At 39.8% G+C, this 22795-nt stretch overlaps 1 protein-coding gene across 2 annotated transcripts; it reads left to right on the top strand.

Moving 5' to 3' along the window:
• Positions 1-389: 389 nt before the first annotated feature.
• On the top strand, positions 390-22661 carry RRP15 (ribosomal RNA processing 15 homolog). Of its 2 annotated transcripts, none has more exons than XM_015623293.2 (5): positions 390-507; positions 3816-4090; positions 5909-6006; positions 6735-6936; positions 21988-22661. In XM_015623293.2, the coding sequence occupies exons 1-5, from the start codon at positions 441-443 to the stop codon at positions 22138-22140; spliced, it is 795 nt and encodes a 264-aa protein (XP_015478779.1). In that variant the 5' UTR covers positions 390-440; the 3' UTR covers positions 22141-22661. The 2 variants fall into 2 exon arrangements, with proteins under 2 accessions (XP_015478779.1, XP_033369176.1); XM_033513285.1 differs by lacking the exon at positions 390-507 and adding an exon at positions 739-862.
• Positions 22662-22795: the final 134 nt, after the last annotated feature.

Raw genomic sequence — 22795 nt, 5'->3', positions numbered from 1 at the left:
TACAGCATTAATTCATTTTCATCGTTGCCACGTCCATCCACAGCGGCTCCCCATGGTGGAAGCGAACAATCAGCCTGAGCTTTGTTGTGCTGGGGCGTTTCCCAGGATACTTTCCAGGCCCCAGGTGAGCGCAGCTTTCCCGGCACAGGCAGCGCCGGGAGGCCGCGATCGGGGCCTGCGTGGGGGTGACCCCACCACGGCGCCTCCGAAGGCTCTGCCCAGGGTTGGACGGAGCAGCAGCCAGGGCCTGTGGGGCAGGAGGGCCCCGGGCAGCCCTGCTGGTTTTATCCAGGGACCCATTTCTGCCCGGCCAAAGCCCCCCGACCCACCGATCCCGCCCCGGAAGCGCCGACCGGCTGCCCGGAACGTCTGGAGCCGGAACGCAGGTTGGCGGCCTGGGGGCCGGGCCGGAGCGCTGCACCGGGTGGACCTTGGGCAAGATGGCGGCGGCCGTGGCGGGCCCACATGGGCGCGGGGCCGCAGACACGGACACAGACACGGACAGCGGTAACGCCAGCGGGAACGGGGTGGGCACCTCTCTTCTTCTGAAGCATGGCCAGCCGCCGCTGGGGGCCATCTCTGACCTTGAAGGCCTTTCCTCTCTGCCCCGTCTGAGCCCTCCGGTGGCTTCGTGGCCCTTCATCCCCCCCGCTCCGGGCCTTGGGTCTTGGGCCGGCGCCGGTCTGCGTGGGGTTCGGGGGCTCAGACACCCGCCCGGTCACCTGCTGAGGCCGCTCCCCAGCGGCGTGACCCATGGCTGGCACTGCCTGGTGCTGTGGCTGCTCCTGCCCCCCTGCGCTGGCCCTCTGGGCTTTTCCCTCTCAGCCCGGGGAGTACCGCCAACAACTCCTTAATTCCCTAGGTAACCCAAAATAGCTTTCCCCTCTTCCTCGGGGGAGGGAGGGAATGACTGCAGAGCTGCACGAGTTCTGTGTCTGTGCGAGACTGGGATCTGCTTCTCTCCGAAGGAAACCCCTGGGACTCTCGTTCCAGTGATTTACCCTTAACGCGCTGTTCTCCACTCGTTCTCGCCTCCTTGCGTGTTGTGAGGGTGTACCTAACCAGTTGTGATGACTTCTTAATTCTGTCCTGTAATGGGATCTTTTTTATTTTTTTTTTTTTTTCCTTTTCTTTATTCTGGGAGAATTCAGGGTTGTGGCCCTTTGGCTCGCCTTGGTTCTGCTTGGTTTGAGCATCAAAATTGAACCCAAAGGGAAGCATTGTGTGGGAACTTCTTCAAGAGCTCATTGCTGAATGTTTGCTGTATTTTACTTGTGTGCCTACACCTTGATCACTGAGCGAGTTTGAAAAAGTTAAGCAGAGAGATGTATATGTGTATTTCACACACAACACACACTCACACACGCAGAAACAATTAGAACTTTTTATATTAAATCTATGCCAGATATCAGTCTTTTCAATTCAGAATAGGGCCCCAGGTCCTACATCTGATTAAGTTAATCTGGTTTAAATTAATTTGAAATGCTTCTTATTTATCTCATGTTGTTGACTGATACTGTGATGTATTAAAGAATAAATTATGGCTGGTAGTGGACACCTTGTTAATTTTTCTGTAATTGTTGAAAGTAAAATTGTGTTGGTATTATTCTCCTATTTTATTGGCAGAAGATGTTGTGTGAAGGAAATGATACATACTTTTGCAAACTTCCTTTTTATAAGTCTGATCTGTTCTTTATGGCTGACTGCAAAAGTTGGTCCTAAGCAGTGTGGGGCATTCAAGTTTGGACTTTTTGTAGTTGTTAGCTTTTGTGTGTGCAAATAAAAAACCCACAAGCAGGGGTTGATTCCTTGTTTAAAAGCTTAATAGCAACATCCTAGCATGGACAAAGCCCATGGGTGAAAACTTGACATGTAGCAGCCAGAATGTGGTGATGCACTTAATTCTTCACAGGCAATAGTTTGAATTTTTTTTTTTTTTTTTTTTTATTTGCAACTCAGGATGTGGAGACATACCAATATAGAAAAGGATGCCTTTAAGTAGTTACTGAATGTCTTGAGAAAATTTGCCACTTCTAAATTTCCAGTTTATAGTAAGGACTGTTGGAAAACAGCCCCATTATTTATTTTGAGTGGAGCATGACATACCACTGTGTTTACCTTGGTGGTAGTAGAAGTCATACTGGTAGAGATAATGACCAAGTATTCAGTGATTATTTCTCTTCCACGTTTGTTTTGTAACCATAGACTTCTTACTGCTGTCCATCAGGATAACTAAATGCTCCCCAAGACTCTAAACAAGCCTGGGCACTAGAGGTTTTGTTTTAAATTGCTCAATGCCACTGTTTTGCTGCGTTCTTTGTTCGTTTTTTTTCTGGTTTAAACAGGCACATGGAGAAGGCAGAATAATGAATTAGTGTGGCAACAGAGTGTATGTTTATGTTTGCTTAGTAATTAAATAGACAGTTGATTAATGGGGAATACCATTAATAGCTGCCTGCATGGTTTTATGGAGAACAGATCTTGTAAAGCACTCCTGGCTTCATTTTCTTAATGGTTTGGTTGATAGAAGTACTGCATGGGATATAGGAGTGCTATAGTAAAAGTAAAACACTTGGCTCAGTAGGACTGTGATTTAAAATTCAAATTTTCTTTTTTCAGGAGTTTGGGAGTGGTAGGTGGATGAAAGTGAGTCAAGTGGGGAATCAGTCCCTTGCTGGTGGGGTTGGGTGGGATCAGAAACAAGCCTCCTTCTGTTCAGCACTTGATTTTGCAGCCTTGAAAGCTTTATATAATATAATTAATTTAAAATTTAATGTGGCATAAATATTAGTGGATTAGTAGTTAATAGTGGCAGGATCTTGTGTATGCTCTGCTCTTGATTATGTGGTGAAGTGAAACAACCAAGCGTATTTTAGCACACCCTAAGCCTGCAGCCCATTTCATTCTAGTTAATCATCTGCACTATTAAAGACTTCTATTTTTGCAGTTTGACCCACTGAACAGAGTAATGAGGACTAAATCTTCATGTATTTGTTGTGCCATCAATTTGGCTGTTTTCAGTAGAATTAATGTTGCTTAATTCTGAACTTCGGTGTTGTAACTTCAGTTCCTTCTTTTTGAAGGGCTCATAGGGGTAAGGAAATGGGGGTATTTTGTTTGTGTAAATTGAGCAGTTACTTATCCCAGAAAAGCTCAGTGCCTCTGCTTTCTTTTGAGCTTCCTGATGACTGTCTTGATGCTGTATTTCATAAAGCAGTCTCCCCTGGGTTCATTAGGTAATTGTACTTTTGCTGGTGGTGTTCTCTCTGAGCAGGTTTTGCTGTTATATGAGAAATGCCCCCCAGCTTCAATTTAATTCCTGTGGCTGTTCACATAATTCCTGTGGCTGTTTGCACTCAAACACCAGATGTCACTGTTGCAGTTTCTCTGTGAGTGTGTACATATATACACACATATTTGTGTGGATAGTTATTCATAAGTTACACTTTTTAAACTGGAAAATAGACAGGTTGTACCCCCATAATTACCAGCCCTGAACATAAAAATATTCAATAATCTAATAATAAATATCCAAGGCTGCCTTTTCCCTTTAGCCTGGCCTCTTATAATAATTTTAAATCATCACTGATGTGCAGAAGCACTTACACTGCATAGTCTCTAATAAATTCAGTATAATGGTGTGTGCCTGCTTGAGGAACTAATTGTAACAGCATATGTACAGTAATTCCTCGCTCTGAACTTGGGTAACATTTACATGTGGAACAAATGGCATTACTGATTGATTCTTACTACAAACGTTTCTTGATTTTTTTTTTTTTTTCCCTTCTTTTCTTTCTTGCTTTTTTTATCCCTAGGTTCTGAGTTAAGCTCAGACCTTCCAGAAGACAGCTACTCTTCAGGAGGTGAAGCTCTGGATGGTGATGATGAAGATGAAGCAGCAGGCCCTGGCAACGTGGCTGAAGAGGCAACAAGCTCCAAAGGTGGTCCAAGTTCAGGATGGGCAGATGCCATGGCAAAAGTGCTCAACAAAAAGATTCCACAGAATAAGTCCACCATCTTGTCCAAGAATAAAAGCCTGGAGAAGGAGAGAGAGAAAAAAAAACAAGAAAGGCAAGAAAAGAAGATGAGGGTGAGAAAAAGATGCAGTACTCCATGTGCAGTAACTGTCAGATGAGCTACATGCAAGACAGTCTCAGAGCACTGTCCCAAATCTCTACTGAGGCTCAGTTTTGGAGTCTCTCCTTCACAGTGATCTTGAGTAGCTTAATTTTTTTACTTTTCAGTCATGCTGTGTAAGGTTTTTTTTCTCTTACTGCTTCTTCTGGGTCGTCAGGCAGGCTGAACTTTGGCAGCAGGAGTGTTCCAGTCTGTCAGCTTAAGGCGTTTTCCTCTTTGAAAGGGTGAAAGCAGCTACTTTAAGCTTGATTTTTCTAATTGGTGTTGTTAATTTGGGGTGAAATTCACTTTGTTGGCAATACAAATTGAAATAGTTCTCCACCACAAAAAATAAGAGGAAGAAAGAGAAGAAAACTGCTTCAATTTATATTGTGCTGTGACTTCCAAAATCAAGGCCTCTAGGTTGAGACTGCAGTAACCAATGATGTGGTTATGCATTTTTGTTTGCTCCCCTCAATCATTTTCCTGATTGGAGTTTTTTATTACCATGTCAGTGATCTAAATTGCTTCTGATTCTGAAGCTGGTATGAAGAAAACAAAGCCACGTTGGCAAGTAATTTGTTTATGCCTTGAGTGGAACTTTTAATTCCAGGCTCTGACTGATTTACCTTCAGGCTAGAAATACGTTAATAATTCTAGTGTCTCATCCTACCAGTTCTGTTTCAGTGGGATAACCAGGTTATTCACCTGACAGTTTGGGACATGCTGCCGTTGGGCCATGGCTTGCCTTTTAAATACAGAGAGCTTCAGTACAGCATCTTCACAGTTATGGTTGTCCTAAATACCTGTTCTCAGCCAGTAAATATGTAAGAATACTGCAAAACAGAGATGGGCCACAGGTCCCCAAAGTGACTCGTTTATTTTAGTAAAACTTGAAAGCAATTTGCCTTTCATTGATTTCTTGCTGATGGAAGGTAGGATAGGGCAGTTCTTTTGATCAAAGGCCAAAACATGGTCATAAACTGAGAAATTCATAGTAGTCTGCCTGGAATTATAAAGATAAGGACTCTGAAATTCCATTAGAGACTTCTTGCATAAAACAGATTTAATGGAACTTCACCAGGCCTAAAACGCTGTTAAATTGTTCAGAGGGGAAGAAAAAATATCACTACCTTAGTCCTAAAGCAGAGGTCATGAAATATTGTGGTCTCCTATTGCAGCAGAAACAAAGCTGGTGGTATTGTGTCTGTTGGTAATGGAAAAGTAGATCAATTTGGTTTTGAAACAGCCTCCAAAAATTAGACAAGAACCAATACTGTACACATGACTTGTTGTCTGGTGGATACTTAGTGCTTTTCCTGTGTTAGAGTTCTGCCTGTTGCACTCTTTGCTGAGTATCACTTTGGTCACAAAGCCATACTGGGACCAATTCTGTAGGAGGAAGTCAAATTCCCAAGGCTCAAAATGTGACATGCCTGTCCTGATGGACCCAGGATTTTACTATGTATAAATTTCTCTGTGATTAGCTTGTGAAGCCTGGGATTTGAAGGCTGTCTTTGAATTCCCTTGCTCAAGGCAGTCAGTGTGAAGGCATCTTTCTCGTAGACTTTTGTTACTGGAAGCAGTGACTTTCTGAGATTTGAGTGTAGCTCTTGTGTCAATGCAAGAGATTTGCTCAGACCTGTTGTCCAGCCCTATATTGGAGCTCCCCTTACTTTCAACCAAACTGAGCTTTGTAGATACTTTTTTTTTCTCCTGCTATATACTCTATCAGATCATGCTGCATTCTTAAATGTCGATGTTGTTTCACATAACAATATTTATAATGCAGCTCGATAAAAAGCGGGAATGGGAAATGATGTGCCGAGTGAAGCCAGATGTTGTCAAAGACCGAGAGAAGGAAAGAAATCTTCAGAGAATTGCCACAAGGTAAAAGTTTTCCTGAATGCTTCCTTAAATATATGAATATCAAGAAGAGGAGGAAAAGGCCTGTGCAGGTGATCTGTTTCCAATCAGATTGAACTCTTAAGAAGTGACTAGCAGGAGCTGAAAGATTTATAGATGGGTCTGCATTGTACAGTATCAAGTTCAACAAAAGATTTCAGAAGCTTTATGAAAGAGTAAAAATTTAGATGGGAATGTAATGTTTGCTTAACAGAAGTGCTATGTTGTATCCCCTCATTTTGTTAATTTTATGCCTTAAAAATACAGAACAGTTGTTTCTACTATTCCAGTTTTTTGCTTCTCCGCAGAGGATTCACCAGATTCATGGCTGTGAAGTTCAGCTGCCATTAAGAAGCTTGCCTGAGTAATTTAATAACTGATTTTAGGACAAATAGCATGCTCCCAAGGATGAAACCTGCTCAGGAGTGAAACTGATCTCAGTGCCATGTTACCAGGCTTACTTCAGAGTCTGAGTAGTTTTATGTAGATTTTTTTTTTTTGTTACTGGTTCCTAGCAATAAGTATGAAGGAGGAGTAAAAATTGGAGGTCTTTTATGTTGTAGTAAATGTTACTTCTTAACCGAATTGAGATTCCAGGTAACCATTTTGGAGAGCTAGAAGCATCTGCATTGATTACCTTTAGCAGGGGGTTCATTTCTGTGAGAGGAACTGGAGTTAAAAAATCTGCTTTGTTGTTTTTTTCCCTGTCCCAGAGGTGTTGTACAATTATTCAATGCTGTCAGGATGCACCAGAAGAAAATGGAAGAGAAGGTGAAGAAGGTTGGGAGCTCTGAGAGGAAGCGTGCTAAACTGATGTCTTCTGTTTCAAAGAGAGATTTCATCGATGTTCTAAGAAACATGGAGGGGGCTAAAGGAGGCAAGAATCCAGCTGGAAAGGCCACAAAAAGTAAACAGGTGAGCTTCATCTGTGAGAAAAAAACACTTACAAGGTACCTTCTCAATGTACTCTCTGTTAATGTGCCTGCTTTTCATAAACCTATGACCCAAATGGCTGGGATATTTTGACACTTCTGGAAGGGAACAAGTAGCTCTTAGCCTGTTTTCCCTGTCTTTTGACTATCAAAGTACAAAATGCTGGAAGCTCTTCTGCTAAGACATCAAGACTTTTATGCAAATAACTTGGTTTAGCTGTGTGTTTAAAAAAAGATTATGAAACTTGGGATTTTGTCTTGGATTTTGCACCAGGCATAGAACAAACTGCTATATTATGGTGGATTGTGACATTTGGAATTTGGCCAATTATAGTTAGCTGCTTGAAATTGTTAAAGAGCTGGGGGCTGTTCACCTTACTTGATGTATTAGATTGTACTACTTGTGTGTCCCCATGGTTTGGTCATGTCATGCTTGCTTTCTTTGCGTGATTATGGTGTCTGAAATGGAAGGATTTGCTATACAAAGTGAATTCCACAAGAGAGAGAAATAGAGATGTATTAAACATTAGGCTTTTCTTTCCCTGATTCTCTGTGTGTGTCGGGCTGGTGTGCCTTCCTTGCTTTTGGGAAGTTTTGGAAAGAAATACATTCTCCTTTTTTTCAAATGTGTTTGAGACACAGTGTAGTTGGACTCATCCAACTCTTCATCAGTTCTTTCAGCTCACCAAGTAGCTCAGGGTTGAAAACAAGTTGCTCAGGCACACTGTTTCTCGTATTTCAGAAGCTGCACGTTCTTGAAGCGTATTTGTGTTCAGGTTTGAACTCTGTGCTTGGTGGTGGGTGGAATACTGCAGCTGGCGCAGACACACACTGCAGTTAACTAAGTGCTTTTCCGTGCCAGGAAGAAATACTTTAATCAGTTGGGAGACAACAGTTTGTCATATGTTTTTTGTTTGTGTGCACTTTGGGAACATGCTGAAACACTGCCTGGCATGGAGTGCTCATACAATTTTCATGCAAGTGCAATATTGAAGTATTTTTTAAATTCTTTGGATAATGAGAACAATTTAGCTTGGTGCTGACACTTTATTTCTCCTTAAATAATTCCAGCTTGCTTGTTTGGGTGGGGGGGAATGTACATGTGTGTGGTTCTTTTTTTGGTTTGTTTGCTTTTCCTCCCTTGGAATAGCAGAATATTGGAACAATGGCAGTGCCAATTACTATTGTAGTCAGCAATGAATCAATATCTGAGCAAGAATTAGGACCTTTGTTTTGTGTCACATTGTAGCAGGGCAATTTTTGAATTACTAGGTCAGGAAACACAGATTGCAAATGTTTCTATACTTAAAAAAAAAGTTTTATTTTGGCAGTGTGGGTAACAGTATATTTCCATTCAAGACCTCTGGAGATGCTTTAGATGCTGGCTGGTTACTGTTGGGTTTGAGTATTAATGTAGGTGCCTCTTTCACATTGCTTGTGCACAAAAGCTGAGGTAAGGATCAGGGTTTTTGCTTGGGTTTTTTAATTGCATGTCTGCCTAGACAGGCCACCCCTCTTCCTCTCTCCCTTGTTGCCTTTGCTTCAGTGACTCTCCATTCAATTTAATACTGAACCAAACTCTTCAGTAACTCCTTTTCAAGCTGTTCCTAATCTGCCTTATTTTCTCTTGAGAACATATCTTACTCATTTAGCAAGCTTCCCTCCTGGTAGTTGTTGAGGCTTGAGGTTGAGGCCAAAATCTGCTCTTCGTTCTCCTTCTCAGAGTTACACAGATATTTAGCCACTGAACAGTTCTGCTGGCCTCCACTGCTGTATCTCTGCTTCTTGGTCTTTGAGAGTGTTTCAGAGGGTAGGAAGCCTGGATGAGGTTTTTCAGTAGTAAATTCCTTGCAGCAGGATTTCAGCAGATTGTTTGTGCCATCCGAAAGCTTTTGTTTGTTTGTTTTGTGGGTTTGTTTTTAGCAGTCAAGAATATAGAGTGTATTCATTTCTAAAAAAAGGGGAGGGGGAAGATACATTTATTTATCTCAGCAAAAACAATGGAAGAGATGCCAATCCCAAAATCCAGGCACTCTGCCATCAATTAAAAGGCAGTCCAGAACAATAAAAACACTACCCCACCCACATAAAACAAGCAGTCAGCAGGAAAAATAGCAGAAGAAAGTTTTACCAGTGAAAGCAAACCTTTTTTTGACTCAAGCCTTGTGCTGTGACATGAGACTTGACTGTATTTTGAGAATGGGTGAGAGAATTTTCTTGCTCTGCAGCAGTTTTTGAATGCAAAATTTGCTTCATATTTTTCAAAGTTTGGCAATTCCTTTCAAATGTCAGGGGTTGAAGAAAACTCTGGTAAAGCTCTGTTGATTGACTATTTAGCCAAGTATATATATGTGTGAAAAAAAGAAATTAAATGCTCTATAAAGGCCTATCTGCAGTAGTATGATTTCAGAGTAGCATGACCACTTTTTAAATTTTTCTCTCTGTTTCCATCAGCTTCATGCATTCCTGGGAAGGACAGGTAACCTGTACCCCACTAGAACATTGTTCATAGTCTTGTTTACTTTTAGCCATTGGCCTAAATATTACTTGGCATATATCTACCAACATAACTATGAAGGAAAGACTGTGCCCTTCTTGTGAAACTGTAGCCCTTCTTGGAGTTCTGTGTGCCCAGCTGGGAGTAATTACTTTTCTGAGCTGGAGCCAAAAGCTTTGCCTTTCATATCATTTGCTGTTTATCAAGGTATTTCTTAATCCTTGCTGAGCCAGCTGACTTGTGTAATATTTTTTCCTGTTTTTTTTTCCAAGTTACTGTGCATGATGCTTGCCTCTGGGTAAGATCATCTAATTTCTCTCCCCTCACCACCTTTTCTGAAGCCTTGCAATGTGGGAGAAAAATGTAGTAATTTTAAAAAAATAGTAAAATCCCACTCTTTTGTGTTCAGATAGGCTTTTTTTTAACTTTTGGGGTGGGTTTTTCTAGGAATCTTTTACTGGCAGATATGAGAGCTTTCAATTTTGTTCAACACAATCCTTACACACCAGCTTTTCATTTCAGAATGTGTTGGTCATATTTGCCTGTAAGACACTACAAGAAACATTATTAAACTATAGGTTTAGAAAGGGAATATTTAGAAATATTAGAAATATTATGTTCTTTCAGGCCTGGAGGCTGAAGTAATTTTTATGTCTATAGAATGAGTACAAAAGTATGTAGCAGCAGTAAAAAATTCCTTGTAGGAATCCTTTGTTTTCTTTAGGTCCTTAATAAATTTCAGGGTGCTCTTAGGAAGTACCTTTGCTTCCAGGGTTGAGTGAAGTTTCTGTTCTCTTAGAGTTGCAGATAGGTTGGCTAATGTAGTAAACTATGTGAGGTCTTGAAATCTTAATTGTAAGAAAACAAGGAAATTCAAAAGAAATTCAGAGTTATCCTCCTTGCTTGCTATGTGCCAGTGATAATCGCATCTTGACTTTTCTCCTATCATTTGTGCTGCTCCCTGTAAAGAATTTTACTGTGTGGTAAACCATTTTTTGGTGACACATAAACAACTGGCATGAAGGTTACAGATACACTTCATGACAAGCATAATCACGAACCTTTCATTTTTAATTAGGACTTTGTAGAATGATTTTGCTTCAACTTGTAAACTTTTTTGTACCAGATCTGTTGCAGAGCATTTCAGTGGTGAAATTAAGAGCAGGATTTCCTGGTGTAGTTCAGTAACCATGATCCAAATTCTTCAAGATAATCTTTCTGGAAGCTAGGCTGACTACATGACCTACAATTTGCTTCCTGTGTTGTGATGGCACCTGGAAAAAAATTGGTGTGTTTGTCTCAAAATAGTAGCTATTCTAAAATCATTGATTGATGGCAAGGAAAGTGAGAAGAATACAAGTGCTATTTTGTAGCAGCTATTGGTCATATGAGACTTGAAGTGATTTTCCAGAAAAGTTCCTTCTACCTCAAACATATTTTATAAATGCTCCAAGTATCTGGTAAATAATTTGTAAGGACAGTGATTAGAGTCAGGCTTACTATAGATTTTTCTTCTGTCCTTAAGACTTTATTTTAAGCAGTAGTTTGAAGATTGTTCAAGGGCAGGAGGAATATTACGCTTCCGGCTTTGACCGCTGTTCTTGCTGGGATACAAGGAGTGGCATGGGGACTTCCATTTTTTCCATTTTTTTAAGCTAAATGGGGCTATTAATTGTGCTTTCCAGCTTAAAAGTCACGTCAGTTTAAAAACTGAGAGTGACTGTCATCTTTTCCTTGCAGCTTCTTGAGAACTGGCCATCAGCATGGTATGTTTCTTTCCACTTCTTTCACAGTGTAGCAATTGGGAGGGTGAAAAAAAAATTCTTTACATTCATATACCTCTTTGGAGTGACAATGGTCTGAACAGTTGCTTCAGCCTGTGTTAGGAAATTGTTTAACTGTGGATGAAGGCAGAGATGACTTCTGGAAATTTGGTAAGGTGTATCTACACCTCTTTTAATCTTATCAGGAAACTTCCTTAGAGGTGATAATGGCATTGCAGAGTAGTGGAAGTTTATTACTACAGCTGTTGTGTGCTGGTTTTACAGACCTAATAGAAGGAGTAACCAGGCATGCATGTATTCCAGCACATTTGAGGGGGCAGCCAAGTATTAATTTAGTTCAGCTGTAGCCAGAGTAGATGTATTCTCACAGTTTTAATAAATGTCTTCCCATCACATGCACAAAAACTTTTAATTTAGATTCCTTTAGATCCTGCATTTGTATCTGTTTTTCCCAACTGTGTGTACATTCTCTTGAAGGTCACCCCATATATGTTTGGAGCTGATGTTTTTAATGAAGTTTTTTGGTTTTGTACCAGAAAGTTGCTGACAACTAATTTTATGTTGTATTCTTAGGAATATCCTTAGGGATAAATGCAGTGCAGCCTGCCACAGGTTTGCTATAGCCTATATTCCTTATGTTCTTTAAGTAAAGTGGTGTTGTGCAGTATTAGAGGTTGTTTGATGCTGACATTTATACTTTAAATCTCTTTAGAAGTTGTATTAACTTACAGAATTTGGGTCATCAACCGGATTGGGTTTTTAAGATGTGCAAACTCAGTTCCCTGGTTGTTGTCATAGCAGGTAATGCACATCTGTGTTAACATGGGAATGTAGGACTTTGTCAGTATTTAAATGTCAATTTAAATGTCCATGTTTCAATATTTAAATTTGATTGATTAGATGTTAAGAACTTGGCACTGTAAATTCAACTCCACAAAAGACAATTAAGGGTCTTGTGAAGGGCAGTATTTCACTAGGTTTACCCTTTTTCCTGTGGTTTAATATTCAGATATCTCTTTCTGTCATATTTTTCAGATATCTGATCAGAAATCAGGCAGGGAAAAGGCTGTGATTTTTCACTTTGTTCCCATCTATCTCTTCTTTTATCCTCTTCCTGTTCTATGTTCCTGACAGGTTTTTTTCCCTCTGCATCTGGGGGCCAAGCAAGTATCCTGTGCCTAACGCAGGAGCAGCCCTGACAGCTGTTCACACAGAAAGGCCAGTTCCCTGTGTGTCATCATGAGTCACTCACAGTTCAGCTGAATGCTGCCTGCTAAGATGCAGATAGTGTGTGATCAGTGAGGACAGATATCTTAAGAGAATTTGGATGCTAAATGTCTATTGCATCTACTGAGGTGATGACCTGAGGTTTGGGGAGGGCAATCTTCCAGATGCTTGTAACTTGTCCAGATCCAGGCAAATGTTCATGGAGATAGCAAAAGATACATTGCCAGCTCCAAAACACATCCTTAACTGATTTTTAAGTTTAAAATGAATGAATGATGCAAGGTTTTAATGGGTTCCTTTAGAAAATGTCTCTTTCTTCCTTAGAGCTGAAGACAAAATATTTTAAGTTTGTCTTTCTGTGAAAAGGAATGGAATGGTTATATTTGAAACATTGCAAAATCCTTCAACATGAAGCAGTTGAAGTTTGGCAAATTTTTAAGTGAATATAAACAGCGAGTTGTGATTGAAATGTCAGGCAATGCTGAGACAGCTCCATCTGTCATATTTGAGAGTAACTTGCCTTGTTATTTGTTTATTAGTGCACAGGATACTGTGATGGTGTTCTGTTTTCCCAGAAGATGTTGCAAGGCGCTTTTTTTTTTTCAGTAAAACTATGTCTAAAACAACCACATTTGAAAAACTTGTGGCATGCATCTTCTTTTGATCTTCCTGTGATTATACAAAGCACAAAGAGTCAAAACCTATTAGACTTTTATCTGGTAAATCAAGTTGGAAGCCTTATAAAAGCAGCTCTCCACTTTTGGCTTTGTTCATAACTCTTATAGTCAGGGCAATGTAGTTAGAAAAAAATACATCTAAACATTTCATAAAGTTTTATAGAAAAATGTTCTCTGGAAATAAGGTTTGGGATCTTGTCTATCTGAAGAAGTTTATTCCCCCCCCACAAACATTTGCTGTTGGAAATTAACATGAAAAGTGATTCCTTTACTTCTAAGTTTTATTAAGGTATAAAATGTTGTGATTTCCAGAGTGTGTGTGTTATAAATGACCTTTGTGGGTACCTACTCATCTGTTTATCTTGGTAGATAGACTTCAGGAGTGGTGGGTCAAACTGCTTCCAGCTTGCAGTGGTTAGAGGGTTGCTGAGTTCAGTAAATTTTTTTTTCAGTACTATGGGAAATCCCAGCCAATTTTTAATGAGTGTTTCTGAAATTTACTGAAATATTAGAAAATGTACTTTTTTAAAACCTGGTAGTATTACAAATTATACTAAAACTGCCTCTTGGAAAGGTCTGACCTCTTTTTGGTTTGCTGCTAAACTTTGGCCAATGTTCTGCAGGTGGTCTGTGTCATTTTTTTTCCACCTGCAGCTGTTGGGAAAGCCCATACAGAAACATAGAGGGAGATGGAAAGGTCAGAAATGCAGAGAAAGGGTAGCCAGATGTTTAAGATACGGGATTAGGATCCTGGGCATTTTACATCTTCCTTCGTCAGGTTTAAACTGCTTTTAGAAAGCAGCCTAGGAGTGTTGAGGGGTATGATCTGTTCCTTAATGAGCTTGCCACTCACACAGGGCAGCATGAGGGGAAATTACAAAAATATAAAGTCAGAGAAATCTGGATTTGGAGACCTCTAAGATATCTAAGGTTGCAAAAACCATTTAGATAAAAGCAAGGGTAATGACTGTAGGGAGGTGAAATCAGACAAGCTGCTTAGCAGGCATGAAAATGTCATTATTTCAAATTTAGTAATAAAATTGCACAAAGGTTGGTTCCTTGTACACTCTCTTTAGGTGGGTTTTTTTCCTCATCCTCTTAGAGTTTTTTGGATCCTTATATTTCTTCTGAGACTCAAAAGTGGAAATCTTGAGTCAGGAAGAAGAGGCTTTTCACTCGTCCCTCTTCTTTCTCATCAGCTGTTCTGTGAGATGATTTCTTAAGTGCTGGAAGGGATGGGCATGATCATTACTGTAGCCTTTATTGTTTGAAGCAACCTTTTGGGAACTCACTCCATTATGCCTCTTGCTGAATCATAATGAAAAATAGTGGATGATTTTAGCATCATTGGTTGGAAATAATTTGAGTGACATTCATATTATTCAAAATTTTTCAAGCTCCTAATTTATTGTAAGGGAAAAAAAAAAAAGAAAAAAAATCAGAAATACTCTAAACAACTGCAGGTCTGCATGTTTCCTCACTGGGCCAACAGGCAAGCTTTTATAACAACTTGCAGAAAATTTTAGGTACCCAGCTGAAATAGCACGTAAGTGTTTTTTGTTAATGGGTGACATCTGAGAAAAATCTGTTGTGACTGGAAAATATTTGTCTAAAGTGGACTGTTGAAAGACACAAGGATGTAACTTCTGAGGGATAGTACAGTGGAGGCCTTAATCTCAACTGCATGCTTTTTTACTAGGCACTTGCCATATCTGTGTATTTTCCAGGTACAGCTTGGTGGTTCAGGAACTGTGCAGCTGGTAACAAAGATGTTTTCGATCTGAGGTGATGTTTAGGTTCATCTTTGAACTCTGTCATGTCCTCATTCTGTGGGAAAAACATACTAGGAAATGAAGGACCAGCTGATGGAGAGTAGTTTTATTATTTTGGAGAAGTTGTATGGCCTTTATTTCAGGGTTGAAATGCTGCACATCTAGAAAAGTTCTTTATTCCTTCATTTTGAATCCCATCCAAACAGAAGAATTCTCAGTTCATTATCTTCCTTTTAGTTATAATGATGGAAACAAGTAGGGAGTTGTCCATGTAAGATTGTTCTTAGTAATTAACCAGTATGCTTTTAATATAAAATGAACAATATTTTGCCTCAGACCTGAAGCTCATGATTAGCTAGCAAAAGTTGGTTTTTCTCATGGACAGCACCATCTTTTCCAAGTCAGAACTACGATTCAGCTCGTTTGGTTACCATAACTGGCAATACAGATTCTCATCGGATAAGCAATGAAAGTGTAACACATTGCTTTAAGTACGAAGGTCTTGATCATGTGTTGTTTTCAACCATGGTACTCAGGGAGTCTTTATATCAAGTATTAATTGATGCTGATGCTGTGCAGTGCCATGTACATGAAGCATGAAAGCTGTGTGGAGATTTAGAGGTGAATAAAGGGTAGGAGTAACAGGTGAATACAGGCATAGGAATGGGCAGTCTGGTAGGCAGGAATTTCACTGTCAGTAGTATGACTGCTGATAAACAGGCATTCAGATGTGAAGGTATACACATATAGATGAGGGTGTTGAAGAGTTTTATTCTTACAGGAGACAAAACCCAGCAGGACTGAAAATGAGTAGCAGTGGCACATAGAAAGACTTCCTGCTGTGATGTGTTGCATGACAATCTCATACAGGGAATGTATGAGTCTATTCCTGTCTTTCCAGATACCTTTTCTGTAGTAACTTGCAATCTACTCTGAACTAATCTTTACCTGATACCTATGTAAAAATGCTGATTTGTGGACTTTTTTTTCTTTTTGTTAGTGGAGTGTTTTGGCCTGGCTGTTGGAAAGACAGTGTCATTACTTCATATTTACAACTTTGTTGTTTTGTCTTGTATTTTAAATGACGTGAATTACAAATTACAGAGTGTATTCCACAAGGGGAACTTAGCAGTATGGGTAAAGGTAACAGTTCGTGCCTATAGGATTGTTTTGTTGGGTGAGTCTTGTTTTCAGGTGAGTTTTTATTGTCTGTGAGCAGCTCCTGGTGTAGCATGCCCATGCTATACATCATTCTCATTAAATCATGGGAAGAGAGTCTTGATGCCAGTGTGGCCAAACATGTCTTGCAGTAACATGTGGTGGAATTCCTTGTGCGGCACAGGGGTTTCTGAGATGGCTGCTGTCGATGGCTGGAGTACAGTGCAGGCTGAGGAGTTCCAGAGCGTCCTGTGTGCAGAAGGGCCCTGTGTTAAGCTTGAATTCTTAAAATATTTTTGCTTTTCCTGACAGAAATAATAATTTATGAGGTTTCTGGTGAACCCAGCCTGAGGAAATATGTTCTCCCGTAAGCTTTTCCTAAGATTCCTCTTTGCAACTGAGCGTTTAATAATGATGCTTATGAATTTTCTTCTTTACTTAGGATTAATGCTTGTTTTTAGAAATTCTGTAATTGATTTCTGACCCCTCTAAAGTTGGGCCATGTTTAAGCCTCTGCATGCCAACCCAAAGCATTCCTTCTTATTCACACATCCCCAGTTGTAGTAAACCCTAGAGGAGGATATGAGGATGGGGAGATTCCTCATGCAGGTCGTTAAGCTCTGGGTGGTCTTCTGGCTGTGCTCAAAAGGAAAATCACTATTTGTTGTGCTTGTAGTAATAATTCCAGTGTGTTACTTTCAGAGAAGTTTGAACAGGAACAGCAGGTCTCAAAACACTGTAAAAAAATTTCATTCTTAGGTTTATTTACTAGAATTGCCAGAGCAGATTCTGGTGTGTGTGAGTTTGTGATTTGAGTAAATCCCCTGTGCCACTGTTGATACCCACAGTATGGTGTCACTTCAAGTAAACCAGGGCAGTTTAGTTCAGTTGATGTAATTTCTCAATCAGAGAGAGAATGCAAATGGGTGTTGAATAACTTCTCACCCTAAGGAATAAATGATTGTGCAGAATTATACTGCAGTAGAATGGATTTCTGTTGAGCAGCTCACACGTTCTGCAAGCTTGAAAATGCTTCCCAGAGAGAGTTGCTGTGAGAATTCACTTCAGAAATTCAAGAGAATAGCGGTGCATGTTAGATTCTCAGTTTGCATATTTGTGGTATTTTGGCTCTTTGGGATCAGGCTTATGTAGGAACCTTTCTTAGAGTCAAGATCTCGCTGCAACTCAAATCAGATAAAGTTGCAGGCAGCATTGATGATCAAACGAGTATCATTTTCCTGTTAAAAATCATTACAGTTTATTTTCTGCTTCTCTTTCTGCTTTAGATACTTTAGCTGCCGTTTTTTTCATTTCTTCTCAACCTGAAAGAAATTTATTTTCTTATCCTGTGAGCTCGCATATTGCTGGAAATGAATTTAGGAGAACTGATTATGCTGGTGTTCTTTGTTTTTCATTCCTTCCCCCTCTTTTGCCAAGGGGGGTTATTATTACTACTACTATTATTATTATTATTAATTGATATTTAACACACCTCAGTGAATGCCTGTGCTTTGTTTGGGTTTTCTGGAGCTCAGTTTACGCTGACTTGCTTGGGGATGAGAACCAGAATAGCAGCAGTCATTCAGAGCAAGATGCAGGCTGACAGGGAAGGTAATTGTCAGATGTATGTGAGAATGTGTTCTGGCAGTTAAGCTTTTTAACTTCTTCATCATGACAAAAGCTTCACTGTGTCTCAAGGTCTTAAATATTTGTATTGAGCAAAACAGGGGAACCTGGGGAGGCAGTTCAGATTAATTAGACACGTTAGAATTGTTTTCTCAGTGCTTAAAGTTGTTGCTTGAGAGATATTTATGTTAGAAATTCCTTCCTTGACAGGTACAAATAAACATTTATTGTAGGTGATGGTAGAGAGAGATGCCCCTGCAAGCTCTGGCATTTTATCTTACACAAAGGCATGGGGGTCCAGTGTGCTGACTGTAATCCCTAGGTCTGAAAAATGTTCCTTTGTTAAAACCCTGGAGTTCTTGTCTTCTGGACACAGCTCTCAGGGAATCTCCACAGTGCTGTAGTGTGTTTGTTTTCTTGTGTGTGTGCTGCTTTGCAGATGCAGAAGCTGGAGTGTGCTCAAGTGACACAAGTTGGTGGACGGTGGAGTAAAATGCTGTCTTTTGTCTGATTTCAAGGCACATCTTTTAATGCCATTACTTACCAATAAGCACTATGGACCCGGGTCTGCTTGAGCCTAAGGTTCTGAAAACTGGCAGATATCCTGCTTCAGAAGTGGCAGAGAGGAGGGATCCCACTGCTCGGTGTCAGTGCTGTCTGCTGCAGCTCCAGTGTTGAGTTTGGTAGGCCTCAGTTGAAGATACTGTTTTGTCATTTACTAAGAGCAAATTTTGTAGCTCCATTTTTTTGTGATGGTAAAGAAATGAACAAAAACACGGAGATTTCTAACTTGATCAGATAGCTGCTGCTGATGCCACAAGGCTTTCATAGACCAATTACTTTAAAAGCATCCAGGACTCAGGTCCAGCCTGGATCCTGCCAGGGCTAGCTGCTTGTTCTAAGTGGCAGAACTAAGCTTTGTTGGAGCTTTGTTTGGTTTTTTTAGGACTTGGTCAAGAATTTCAGTTTATCTTGTCCTGGTGCAGATTTTAAGAGAGTATGTCTTCAAAGCAGGGTTAATTCAGGAAGTATGTTCCCACTACAGAGCCCTACTTGTGTGAGACTTCAGCTAATGCTGTGATAGTCTAGCAAGTAGGCAAGTATTTTTTTGGTTTTTTTTAATTTATATGAACTCTCTTCAACTGGACCATGAGTCCATCAGAGCAAGTATCAGCACTAGAGTAACCACAGTGTGGTCTGTCTTATTTCAGCTCATGATAACAAGTTCATCACCAGCAATTAGTAAAACACCAGTGACTCTTCAGGTATTTTACTAATTGCTGCCTCTCAGACCTTTTGAAATGGGTTGCCACACCCTTCTGGCAAAGAAAACCCAATTCCAATGTGTAAAAGAGGAGAGGAAAAAAAGCAACGCGAGAATTTTTCACTCCTTGCCTTACTGAAGGATTCACATTGTGTATCATTACACTCCGTTGTTTATATAGTCTGCTTTGTTTTCATTTGGGAATGTTCAAAGGGGACTTCAGTGTTGTAGTGAGATGTGCATGAACAGCTGACTGGGAGTTCAAAAGCATTTGTGTAGATTGAAAGCTGGTTTATTTTCCACATGCCAAGAATCAGTTTTGTTTTATTTAGATGATACTAGATTATGGCATTGAAAACCCAACTGTATTAACATTCTTACATAAAGCAAGTTGGGAAGTGATGTTACAGTTCAACTAATTGTTAATTATACAAATACTCTTGCTGCATATTTTCTTAAGACTTCGGGAATGTTTTGTGATGCAGTAGATTTGGAGAGTTTTTATTCTGAGGGAAAAATAGAGTAGTAAATGAGTTAGGAATGAAGATACTAAACCAGGCATTTTCTTCACTTGGAAGCATGCTTAAAATTGATTAAATATTTGCTTTCAAGCATTTAATCTTCATCTTTGAGGCATGAACATGCTACTTCTGTCGTTCTCCTTTGGGCTTGTTGTAAAACTCTATTCAGGCCTTTGTGGTGCCTTACATAATGGGTAATGCTATGGAGGATCAGCATCCCTCTTTTGTTAAAGTCCTGCTTTTGTCCTGTTGTTCACTTGACATAGCCAGAAAGAAGGGCTAATGGTTGCTGAATAGTAGCTTGTGATGAATTTGAGGATTGAGCTTTTCAAACCCTGAGCCTGCAACTGTCATTGCTGATAATAATCTACTCCTTCTGTGCTGTTTAAAAACCAAACCAAAATAATAAAAATTAAAAAAATCCCTGTTCTGTACATCTGGGAAAAAAAAGGAATTCTGTTTGGTTTATTATTGAAAACAAAAAATGTAGATTGTTTTATAAGAAATATTGGATGTTTCCATTTGAACATTTGAGACTCAACTCTCAAATTTCATTGTTCAAATAGTGACTTATCAAAAGATCTGGGATTAAAAAATAAATAATTTGGTGATTTTTGTGGGTTTTTTTGTTCGTTTTTTAAACTATTCTCCACTCTGCAAAAGCAAACATGTACAACTGCAATGCAGTTAAAAAGGAGGAGAACAATAGTTACCCTCTCCTTGCATCCCAAAACAGACTACCCATGTTTGCACTATTGTAACAATACAGATGATTCCCATGGAAAAAGGTTTAAGGTCTGCCTAGGAACCTTATCTGTAGCTCTTTAATGCCAGGTAAACGATTGCCCTTTCTGAGATGATTTTAGGTTTATTGGGTGTAGCACTTGAAGCAAATTGTTGCACGAGTGGAAAGTGGTTAGGAGGCACTACCCTTGGGAAAAAGGGAATTGTTGGATGGGAGTAGCCATTAATGAGAGCATCTGTGAAGGCACAAAAGCAAACCCTAAACAGAAACCCAGTGCAAACATCTTGAGGAACAGCTGTAGAGTTTCTATGTTTTTGAGCTGGGCCCTGGGAAATTCCTTTTGGGAAGGAAAGTGTTAAGACTTGTTATCCTATTTTTGTGAGGACAGTGTTTCATAAAGAACTGCAGAAATCACATGTAGCATTTCTGCTTTGATTACCTATTAAAAACACATACCTTGTTTGGCAGACTTTTTGGACTCAGATAACTTCTGATGGTGTGATAGGACATGTTTTATTTACAGTAACATACAGCATTCTTCATTTCTCTTTTCTTCTGCTATCAAATTCTATATGCTGCTCTATCCCAAATATTGATTCCCACAGGCTTCAGCTTAAATATGCAGTGGTATCACATTCCTAGATGCATGACAGAGAAGATGCATGGACAGATGTGTATGGTGATCACACATTTAATGCAGGTTTTGCATCCACTAGGCAAATCTTATCCACAGAGGACACTGAGGTCCCTTCTTTGGAGCAGGGGAGTGGGGAAAGCCTACCTGGCATACCAGTGTTAACTTTACTTTCAAAGACCCTGCAGAACTAAATGAGTGTTTTCACTGCCCCTAATTCTCCTCTGGTAGGACGACTTTTTTGCTTGCATGATGGATCCTGAGCCATGTTGTTCCTCAGAAGTGTTTTGATGCTAAGGCATAGAAGCTGAAATAAATCTTTCCTCGAGCAGCTTTCGGTGTTTCCGTCCTGTAAAGGATGTAAGCATAGCTTCCAGCTGTTGTTGGAAAGTGTTGCCACAGGATGGGGCTGTTGCACTGCCCAAAAGTGATGTGTCACCTCCGGGAACCGCGACCGAGCGCCGTTCTCAGTGCTAACCTGAAACTACACTCCCGACCCTTTTCTTTATTGCTCGCTAGTCCGTGCAGTGGGCCTCTTCCACTTCCAAGAGGTAGGAAATTTGGAGTAAGGTGTTGTTGGCTTGCTAAGAGTGGATCAACTTTGTTTCTGTTAGAGGCAGCTTATGTACCATATGACAAGCCCAGGTAGTGAGGTAATAATTCACATAAAGGGGATTTGGTTCACGTATCACCAAATATGTTAAATATTAAATTTGGGGGGGGGTTAAGCCTTTATTAAATCTATATTTGTGTTTTAGAAATGTGCCAAGAAGTGTTCTAATGAAGCAGCATCTGGGGGTTAATAAATGATATCACGAATCCGTTCTGATTGCCAAGAAAGATTTTAATAAAGGAAGCCATGCCCAGGGTTGACTATTTCATCCATGAAGAATAATTGTTTTGTTTCCATATTTCTTTTACTGGTTGGTTAAAACAAGTTTGCATTTTAGCATCAAGTAATTTTTGTTTGTTCTGCATGTTTCTGTACCATTTGCACAAAGAGCTGGCCCTCAGTCCGCTGACTGTAGGAGGTGTTACTTTGATTGCATGGAGACCTTGCATCTTTTACTGCCTTTCACCTTTATCTCATGTTCCTCTGTTCTTTCTTCTCATCCCCTCAAACATTCAGGGTGAAGTGAAATCTGAAGAGGGGCCAGAATGGAATATTCTCCGTGATGACTTCATGATGGGAGCATCTATGAAGGACTGGGACAAGGAAAGTGATGGAGAAGGCAACAGTGAAGAAGGAGGTGGTCTGAAACAAGAAGATGACAGTGACTGAATGAAACTGAAAACCATTCAAGATAATTTTTTATCTTTTTAAGTTTGTTTGGATAAAAAGCCAGCATTCTATGAATGTACAACACTTGGAGGATACCTCTTTTAAAAGGAAAAAAAAAAGACTTACACAACCTTGGAGTGTTTTCTCCTCCATGTCAAACTTTTATTTAATATAACTCCATTTGCTATACTGAAATCCTGAAATATTTTCCAAAACAAGTATAATTTTCAACATATTTCCAAAACATTTTGTACAGTCAAAATAGTGGCACTTGCCCAATGAAAGATAGATTTTGCCAAGGTCATTAAAAGTTTATACATTAGTCATGGCAATTGATGTATTAGTGTGCCTGCATTTCCAAATCACTGCTGTACTTTGAGAAGTTGTTGCAATTTGCAATAGAAATGGCTTACAATAAACACAGAAATGCCGTCACCTTGTAAAGTTATCGGACTCCTATAGAGTCTTTACTACTTTGGCCAGAAAAGGTTCTGTAGATAATAAAGGAAAGTAACCATTAATGTGATAGTTCTGGTCTTGGAGCATAGTTTGATTGGAGACAACTCTGGAAACAGAATTGTAAAAAGAGAGACTTGACCCTACTAATGGGGTTTAGTATTTACATATGTATGAATATATATATATATATATATAT

The sequence above is a fragment of the Parus major genome, chromosome 3, assembly GCF_001522545.3.
Source record: "Parus major isolate Abel chromosome 3, Parus_major1.1, whole genome shotgun sequence".
In the NCBI taxonomy this organism is placed as follows: domain Eukaryota; kingdom Metazoa; phylum Chordata; class Aves; order Passeriformes; family Paridae; genus Parus; species Parus major.
Note: the sequence above shows the minus strand (reverse complement) of the source record. Positions and strands in the feature narration are given on the sequence as shown.

Excerpts from the sequence above, each read along its gene's own strand:
- RRP15 (XM_033513285.1), top strand. The coding sequence starts at position 754 with ATGGCTGGCACTGCCTGGTGCTGTGGCTGCTCCTGCCCCCCTGCGCTG. Across the intron at positions 863-3,815 it reads ACAACTCCTTAATTCCCTAG|GTTCTGAGTTAAGCTCAGAC; the intron begins GTAACCCAAAAT and ends TTTTATCCCTAG. Across the intron at positions 4,091-5,908 it reads GGCAAGAAAAGAAGATGAGG|CTCGATAAAAAGCGGGAATG; the intron begins GTGAGAAAAAGA and ends TTTATAATGCAG.